General features: G+C 38.4%; 1 protein-coding gene across 2 annotated transcripts in view; it reads right to left on the bottom strand.

Moving 5' to 3' along the window:
• Positions 1 to 9,510, bottom strand: part of rbm20 (RNA binding motif protein 20) — a 55,307-nt gene extending 45,797 nt beyond the window's left edge. For both annotated transcript variants that reach the window (XM_032562824.1, XM_032562826.1), the window contains exon 1: positions 9,100 to 9,510. In XM_032562824.1, the coding sequence (XP_032418715.1) occupies positions 9,100 to 9,161 (62 nt within the window). In that variant the 5' untranslated portion in view covers positions 9,162 to 9,510. The remainder of the gene's footprint in view (positions 1 to 9,099) is intronic.
• Positions 9,511 to 9,715: the final 205 nt, after the last annotated feature.

Below are 9,715 nucleotides of genomic sequence, written 5' to 3'. Positions count from 1 at the left end.
CCTACTCGTGTTTACCTTGGCAAAAGAAAAGAGCTCAGCAGCAGCAGCAGCAGCAATGCTGACAGTCCTATAACAAGCACCTGACTCACTTATGACTCATGACGTCAAGCATGGGGATTAATTGTACTGCCTTCGAGCAAAGAGTCCACACATAATTAAACAACTGAAACAAAAATTGAAGTGGGCTATTTCTAAACTTTTCCTCCCTTTTTGTCATTTACACCCACGACGACTTGCTTTTAAATCTGTCAAACTAGTTCAAGGTCAGGGAGAAGAACCCTGAGCATTTTGCAAAGCTAGCAAAGAAAGCAGCAAAGCTGGCACAACGCTGTTTGGGGCCCAGCCAGAGCTGAAGCCAAGAATCGCTGAAATCTCTCTCAGTGTTGTTCATATTTGGTCATTTACTTACTGCTGAGTCACTACAACTTGTTTTATAATTAACTGGGGTGTCAACAGCACATTTCTGTTATTAGGTAAAGTTAAGTGTCTCAGACATTAGACCGATCAATAACAGATGTTTCAGGCACAAATGTCAGGCTTCTGAAGAGTATGTTCATTCCTAAGCACTCAATACTTGGTTGGGCCTACTTTAGCATGAATTACTGCGTGAATGTGCTGTGGCATCGTGGCGATATGTATGTGGTACTGCATAGGTGTAATGGAAGCCCAGGTTGCTTTTATAGCTGCCTTCAGATCATCTCTCTTGTTGGGTCTGGAGTCTCTCGTCTTCGTCTTGTCAACAGCCCATAGATTTTCTGTAGGGCTTAGGGAATTTGCTGACCAATCAAGAACAGGAACACCAAGGTCTTTGAAGCAGCTTTTGGTACCTTTGGCAGTGGGCAGGTGCAAGGAAAATAAAATCAGCATCTCCATACTGCTTGTTAGCAGAGGGGGGCGGGTTTGGAGCGCTCTAGAATTTCCTGGTAGATGGTTACGTTGACTGTGGACTTCAGAAAACAATGGACCAACGTCAGCAGATGATGTGGAAACGTCACATTGAGTTTAAAGCAACGGGTAGTCGGTGCCTCTCCACTCTTCCTCCAGAGTCTGGGACCTTAATTTACTCCGCAGCCCAGAAAAAAAAAAAACACCTCTGGCTTCTCTGGTTCAGGAGTGGCCTGACATAGGGAAAGAGACATTTAGCCTCATCTGGTAGTCGTCTGCACAGTAGCTCCTCTGCAATGGGTTTGGCTTGATGATCCTCTCAAGGCTGCAGTTCTTCCTTTTCCTACTGCTCTTCTTCCTTCCTTGCCTTTTGTTAACATGCTTGGATATAGCACTCTATTAACAACCAGGGTCCGGAGCAATGAGCTTTTGTGGCTTCCCCTCCCTGTGACGGGTGTCTATGACTGTCTTCTGGACTTTTGCCCAGCCAGCAGTCTTCAACATGATGGTGTAGCCTACTGACCCAGAGAGAGAGACCGCTTAAGAAACCTCTGTACGTGTTTTGAGGTCATTAGCTCAAAACACCATGATTAGGGTGCGACACCATGAGTTTTCAATACTGATGCTTTTCATAATATTAAAATTTTCTGAGACACTGAATTTTGGGTTTTCATTATCTGTAAAATGACTGTCTTCTTTCCCCTCTTCCATAAAGATCATATTAGTGCAGTGCACGACTAATATTTGAGCTGTGAATCTCTGCATCTGGTCCAGAGTCACTATGGGCTCTTTGCTTTGAGATCAGAGCTCTCCTTGTTCAGCTTGTAAGTTTAGGTGGATGGCCTCGTCTTAGTAGGTTTACATTTGTTCCATACTATTTCCATTTCCAGATGATGGATTGAACAGTGAGGTGTTCCAAGCTTAGGAAATCTTTTATAGCCTAAGCTTGCTTTAAACTTGTCCATAGCTTTCTCCCTGACCTGTCTGCTGGGCTCCTTGGACTTCATGAAGCTGTTCTCTCTTAATCTCTGAGGCGTCACAGAGCAGCTGGATTTGTACTGAGATTAGATTACACACAGCTCAGTCATCTGGCAACTTTTGAAGGCACTCAGAGAAAAGGAGGCTGAACACTTTTGCACATTGCACTTTTCAGTTTTTTTATTTGTAAAAAAAAAAATGTTTTAATCATGTATAATTTTCTTTCTACTTCCCTTTGTGTTGGTCTTTCACATTAACTTACAATTAAATCCATTTATGTTTGTGGTTGTAATGTGACAAAATATGGAAAACCTCAAAGTGTGTGAATACTTTTACAAGCCACTGTATAAAATAGCTGAAATGCAGACTCTTATTTTAAAGTATTTAAAGTATACTCAGGTATTCACTCACTTAACTTTCTGATTTGGAAAACCTTAATCTAATCCATGACTTCTGTTGAATAAGTCATAAATAAAACAAGATGCCTGCTCACTGTACATTTTGAGTTAAAGTGCAACAAAGAATCGGATCATCCTCTACTCTAACAGCGTTATTAACGTGACTATTGTTCTTCGTATTGCTGGTTCAGGTACCGGTTCTGTGATCTCAAAAGCAACGTCAAAACTGGAGTTACACTTAAAATACACTTGTGGATGTTGTGTTTCTGACTGCTTTGGAAAAAATGTGATTAATTAACACAATATATGTTCACTCAGTATATAAATACAGTCAACCCGGCTTCGTTACGGAGGACCTACATGTCAGCTCCGTCACATCACGGTTTCGTTAATAAAGGCCTTGGAAGGGAATCCTGAAACTGTTGACCATATCAGGATTAAATGGTGTACAGTCAAAGTAAGGTGTTAATCTCATCGGTAAATATACATATATGTGAAGGCTCTCGTTTGTCACTATTGTGTTTTTGTGTCAATATGAGGGAATAAAGATACTTAAGCTTGCTGATTTCTGTCCATCTCTAATCATAAAAAACCTTGATTGTGCTCCCAGAATAAGAAACATTCAGAGGAAGTTCAACGGAAGAGATTAAATGTGTTCAGAAAATCAGAAAATATGTGATTGTACTATTCGATTAATAACAGTATATACGAGTTAATTGGAGAAACAGCAAACTGAGGGATGAGTATTTTTGGTTGCACTCAGAGAAATGATGGGAATAAAAACGTATCGATTGCCATCTATTTTGTGAAAAAGCAAATCAAACTTATAGCAAACTTATAAAGCTCTTAGTATTCAAACATTCTGTGTACGAATGCTTTTAATCAGCATCCTAACGCAAACCAACCCTGTTGGGAAATCTGTTGCCAATATTTTTTGATGGAAATCACAAAACCAATTGTATAGTTTTTCCTTAACATTTTAACGTCATATTTCACTTTTTTCTGTCTTGGAAAAGCAAAAAAACAAAGATAAATCCATCGTGTTTTTCTGCCGCATGGTCCCATAGGTACAAAGGGAATTATGTAATGTGTTTATCATTGTTAAACAAGCCGTTGTTTAATTAATGAGCTTAATGTTAATGTAATGCTGAATGTTAGGGGGAAAAGGTCAAAACAAGAGCTTTTCCTTTAAATCATGCCAGAAACCCCAAAACAGAGCAAGTGTGGGGATGATTATTGCATGTCTAAGGAAAAAAAAAGAGATTTCACAATTGGTAGTATTTGGCAAAACTTGATGCTTTTTGTCACAGACTTCCTATTCATCCGTGGTTTTCATGGTTAAGTTCATATGGAGGCCATTGAGTTGATGTCTCTGGCTGCCTCTGATTTACGTCAGGCGGTCTAACCCCCGACTGAAAGTGAACCCCGACCTGAACAAGACGAGGCCACAGAGGGCCCCTCCTTGTGCCACGCAACTGTCAGCCGTTTAACATTGGGATTATCCACAGTTGCTGCCATGTGTCAACACAGCAATGAACACTTGCTTAAGGTGGAGGCTAAGGGAAGGAGATGACTTTAAGGTTACTTACAGATGGCCCAACAGTAAAAGTGTGATTCCTCTGATTGCAGGTGTATTAATCACCTCCTCTGGTAACATCCAGTCCCAGGATCAGCGTGGATTTAAGATTTCAGATCACAATCATGGTTAAGTGTTTGCATCCTCACTGTGATTTGGTGTTTTTTCATTTCTCATAGTTTTTTTTTAATTACCCCAGTTGAGTTGAACATTTCTTTTAATCTGAGTATGTTATATTTAATACCTGTAGCCTGTTAGTTTCTTACGTTGTACATTTACTATGCAGTCACTTATTTGCTGCTGATACACCTGATACACCCCTTATAGATATTTATAATCTATCCCATTATAAAAATGCATAATTTATCTGCAAGGAGTGCAAGGAGTATTTATCAAAACTGTTATATTGTATGAGACAAAAAATCTGTCAACAAAAAAATAATAATTGAGCTTATTTGCCTTCTAGTGTTATCTGAAGAAATACACCGCTCAGTCTGAAGCAACCAATCAGTGAACTGTGAATTACCCTCATGTAGACGCTGCTCAGACCCTCCGTCTTGTACTCTGCTATTCCACAGCTGATTCATTACACCAGAGCCTGTCATGAATGCTAACGCTAATTAACTAGTGATGACAGCAGATTTTTCTGCAACGGTAAGTTGTTTCTCTGCCATTAGCACAGTGAGCAGCACGTACATGAGAGTGACTGACAGCGCTAAAACCTTCCTCCTGGCTCTGATTGGTTGTTTCTGACCAGTAGCGATGCATTCTGCAGATGGCAGTAGGACCACTGAGAGGAAGCAGAGGAGTTTGATTTTTTCAGATGATCTGTCTTACATTATACTGAGATGATAGTGAAAAAAAAATTTTTCTACTTTTTAAAAATTGAATTTTTTTTTTGCCAGTATATTTTTTATTGAGATTTTACACTTTGGAAATACAAGCATGTAATTATCTGAACAGGTTCTCTTTGTAGTTATTACATGACAATAATTATTTTTACTCAACTCAGAGAAATAAAAATCAAAGAAATAAAGGGAAAACAAAAAAGAAAAAGAAAACACACACACACACACACACAGCTTCTCAAAAACGAGGGTATTCAAGCAGATTACAAATTGGTCAGATATGAATGTACACGTCTATACAACATGGCACACCACAGGTTCCGGCAAATCAGAACTCAAACAGACCCTCTGTCAAGTCTTAAGTCCTTAATAAAATTAAAGAAAGGCCCCAAATCCTCTCGAAAAGATACCGTTTGGATTTCCTAAAATATGTTATTTTTTCTAGCAGCAAATTAGACGACATCTGTTTTAACCACTGCGTGGCACTAGGTCTACTGATATTTTTCCAAGCCAAAGCAATACATTTTTTTGCAGCTAAAGAGCTTATATCTATAAAAGTACATTCTGATTTACTAAAGTTATGTTCCCCAGGGAATAAAAATTTTTTTGAACTATTTTCCATATTTTTTCTTAAGCTTCATTCAAACACATGCATATCCAGCGAGAGAAGTGGCCTTCTTAAATTCACCGTTTTTGATGAGACTGATTGAGCTGATCTTTTAGGTAATTTAAAGAAGTGCAACTTGAGTAAAATAGTGAACAATTAGATTTAATTGCCCAAATAAGAACTCATTTTGCAAATCAGAGCAAAAGCAGACACAATAGTCTAGTTTTCTGTCTGATGCGTTTTATCAGTTTATGGTTCAACCTATTTTTTCCCCCCGACCATTGGAGGAGTAAACTTCTTAAACTGATTCATGTGAACCAAACTGATCCTCATGCATTGTTTTTTAGACATCTCAAACAAAAAAAGTGCCATCGGTCTTGTGTTGTTCAGGCCTGGCACTGAGCTGCCTTGTTACTTGTTTCAAATAAGTAAAGAGAATAGAAAAAGAAAGTAAAAATTGCAGCAACAGCTGAAATATAAGGTGCCTGTCTATCAAAATATCCTGCAGGAGAAAATTCGACCATCTGTGACGTTAAGCTGAAAAAACCCTCCACTCTGAATGAATTAAAACAATTCTGCAAAGATGAGCAGGCCAAAATTCCTCCACAGCTGGAAAAGACTCGTTGCAAGTTTTCATAAACACTTTTTGGCAGTTGCTGTTGCTAAGGGAGACCCAACCAGTTAATATGTTTAGTAGACAATCTCTTTTCCATGTAGGTTTCAATTATTTTCTCCCATAATAATGAACACCTTCATTTAAAAACTGCATTTTGTCTTTGATCAATATTTAAATTAGTTTGATGTTCTGAAACATGTAAGTGTGACAAATATGCACAAAAAAGGGAAGTAAGCAAAGGTGCAACTTGTGTAAAACTTGTGCTTTCTTTTGTTTCAAATCTTACTTTTCAGTTTGTTCCTCTAATATTTAAAAGAAACATTAGAGAAAGGAAAATGCATGAAAGTTGCTATTAGCTGACATATGTAAACTGAATCTCTACGGTGTTTGAATTATCGCAACGAATAAAATTTAGGACGTTTACCAAGATCATTTCACTTCAAAACTCAACTTGAAAAATCTTCTCAGTTGTCACCAGTTAGACCCGGCCTCTCCATCCTGACTTTACTGTGTCTTTATTGAAGCCCCGTACATCAAAATTAGAATTGAAATTAGCGCATTTTTCAAAACTGCAATAGAAGCACTTTTGCTACGAGTCACGTGACAAACGGTCTGGTGATGCCACTGGCTGCAAAAATGAAGAAGACGACAGGAAGTGGTAGGAGGATGATGGCACAGAACATTTTTTAATGGCTTAACGCATTAACAAACTTCTTCACGTGTGATTAGAATTGCTTTTCTTATTTAACGGAAACACCGCAATTGCGAAATTGTGTTTTTTTGGGGTTTTTTTTACACTAGTAGAATATCGACAAAATTTTGCACACATATGTAATGCAAGTCCAGCTAATTTGATTCTTGTGCAAGGCTTGACAGCTGATATGTGATCCTAAATGTCCCAAAGTAAATCCTGTGAATCTAGACACAAAAGTTCAGATTCTTTTAGAAAGTTACACACGAAAAAACTAATTAGGCCCCAAAAAGAAAATACATCACAGAAAAACAGTCATGCATGACTTGAAATGTAACCCTGCTTTTGTTTTCTAACACAAAAGCAAGACAAAAATAGAAAAAAAAATTAACTAATAAAACACAAAGTGTGAAATTGAGTAAATTAGACAGAAAACTTTCTTGTGGCAATGCACTGAGAAAGGCCTGCAGGGTCAGTGCAGGTAATATTTGGCCAAACTCGCCGTGTCTCAGTGATATACGGCCGGCAGCTGAGATGGAGCGGTAAGACGAGCGAAGCAAGTGGAGGTACGAGCACTAATGGGAAAAAGATGTGCCAAAACATGTTGATCATGCTTCACTAATCCTGCCACCACAAACAACTCAGACATATCAGCACCAAATGAAAGACAAAACAAGCCCTGCCTAATCGTCCCCGGAGCTGTTACATCTGAGACATTAAACAAAACAACGTCCAGAGCTGCTAACGCTGCAGCCATCGCTCTGCATGAGCAGAGGAAAAAATACGTCTTTACTGGTCAAAGTCAGGCAGGAGGAAAATCTGGTTGCTTTCTGTTTGTACTTGAATGAATTATAAAAAGTTTTAGAGCATGAATTTAGATTTTCTGAAAATCTTCACAGTAAATATTACATTGTGTAGCTGCAAAAACCGACAGGTGTTTAGAAAATAAAAAAAGGTGCATATTTCTGTTTTTCCATAATATTCAGAGAATCAATAAAATTGTACCATTTACCTTTTTTTAACATACTCTAGTGATTTAATGTCTACATTTGACTTCAGGTAATCTCTATCATCTTATTTTTGGGGGGGAGTTGCTTATGTCTTTGTCCATGAATCTTAATTTAATGTGTTTTACATAACGTCATTCTAAAAAGCTTTAATCATTCTAAATAAAGTAAGGCAATCAAGGAACTCACTTTCTGTAGATTTTAAAGCTCTTGAGGAACAATTATGTGATGTAGAAACTGTAAAGTCAAAACAAAAAATAAATCTAAATACTGACAAACTGTCTAAACGCACCGTCAGTATGATAAAAATACAAAATGTGGTAGGATGGAGAGAGCAATAAAAGTCTTAAACCAACACAGAGCTTCTAAAATTAAAGAAATTAAATGTTTTACTTTGGTTCTAGGAAGTGCATCATAAATTTAACAAGTGGAGTTTTTTTTTTCTTTTATTTATTTAGTATTGATTGCACGTCCTGAATTAGCTTTTTAGAGATTCTATTTGGAAGAAACCAAGCAAAATCTCACAAATCCTCACATGAAAACAGGAGATTTTTTGTATTAGTAGGTGCTGCTTGGCGCCAGGCAAAAGAAACGCCTGAAAACCTCATGTTTGGTGAACAATGAGGCTCTGTAAAACGCTGCCGACTTGAGGTACCAATATTTGCCGTTATTTTGAACTGCAGAAGTTCCCAGAATAAATATGAAAAAGCTAAATACTAAATAAATGCAACGCAGGTTTGCTAAATGTGGATTTTGACTCCATTTCTAGAATAATCTGGTGGATTTCAGCAGTGCAGATGAACTAAATGATTTCTACAAGTACAGTTTGCCTAAGACACTTTTTACTCAAAAATGTTCCATAAGTTTTAATTGAGGTATTAGAGAAGTCATTGTTTGATCCATTTAAGTCAGGAAAATATAATTGCAGCTAAAGAAAAATGAAAAGTGGGGGTTTGCTGTGTGTTTCACAAAAAATATTTTAAATTTTTTTCTAATGAAGACTTAATATTTTAACGTTGTCTAGCAACTTAAAATTTGCCCATTTATTTACAAATTCTGTTTGGCTAAGAGGAAAATGTAGGTGCAGAAAAGTATTTCTTGCTTTTAAAAAACTGCAATTCTGGTTTTCTTTTTACAAATAGATCCATGTAAGAGAAGCTTCTGCAATTTCATGAAATTTATCAAATATTTCTTCAATTTTGTCTTAAATTTTAAAATGTTTCTTAAAGAGAAAGTTTGACTTGATGAATGCCAAAGGAAAGTTTTATAGTTACCCTTTGGTAAAAAATAAATAAATAAATACACAGTTAGGACCAAATATTACATCTTTAGCTCATCTCCTTGTAAAATTCCTCGTCCAATTTGAAAATATGAGGAAACTCCCGACTTTGGGACACATATTTAAATAAATGAAGGTCACTTTGCTTTTTTTCTTCTTGCATGCAGACATTTTGAGACCTTCCTGTTTTTAGGTTGATGTAATTTCCTCTTACCTCTGCAGTGCTTCGTTCATCTCAGGGACATATGCGCCACCGCCATGCCCTTTTCCCAGCATTTTTAACACCGTCGATGCTTCTTGTCCCACGGCGGACTCGGTAGCACCACCTGCAGCCTTTCCGCCTCAAACTCGCTGCAGAAGACCTTCCACGACCCAAACACAGCAAATCCGGTCGAGGCCACTTCCTCCGGCCTGCTCCGTTTAGCCTTTTCCTCTGCGGACGGACGGATGTCAGTAGCTGGGAGGAGACGGAAACAGAGACCTCAGCTACGTCTGATCGACAGCTGCGAAGAAGCAGCAGAGTCCCCCTTCACGTCTGCCCCTTTAGCAAAGAACGCGCCACACTTTTCCTCACTCAACGTGTTCTTAAGAAGTTTGGCAAGTGAGAGTAGTTCCTCTTCAAGGGGCAAACTAATGGTTGACTGAGTGAAGAGGAAATAACAGGGAGGTGGGCTCAGGGGGATGGCGAACGGAGGGTGGGGGGGTCGAGAAGGGGCAGGCTGAGTTATCAGAGACCAACTGGGAGTCCCTGCTCCATGTGGCACAACAACAGGGACAAGAAAGTCCCTGCAGCCACCGCTAATTATCACCTCGGCTATCCTACACGCAGC

This window comes from Xiphophorus hellerii, chromosome 5 (assembly GCF_003331165.1).
Source record: "Xiphophorus hellerii strain 12219 chromosome 5, Xiphophorus_hellerii-4.1, whole genome shotgun sequence".
Classification (NCBI taxonomy): domain Eukaryota; kingdom Metazoa; phylum Chordata; class Actinopteri; order Cyprinodontiformes; family Poeciliidae; genus Xiphophorus; species Xiphophorus hellerii.
The sequence above is the reverse complement of the archived record's forward strand: the minus strand, read 5'-3'. Positions and strand labels throughout refer to the sequence as shown.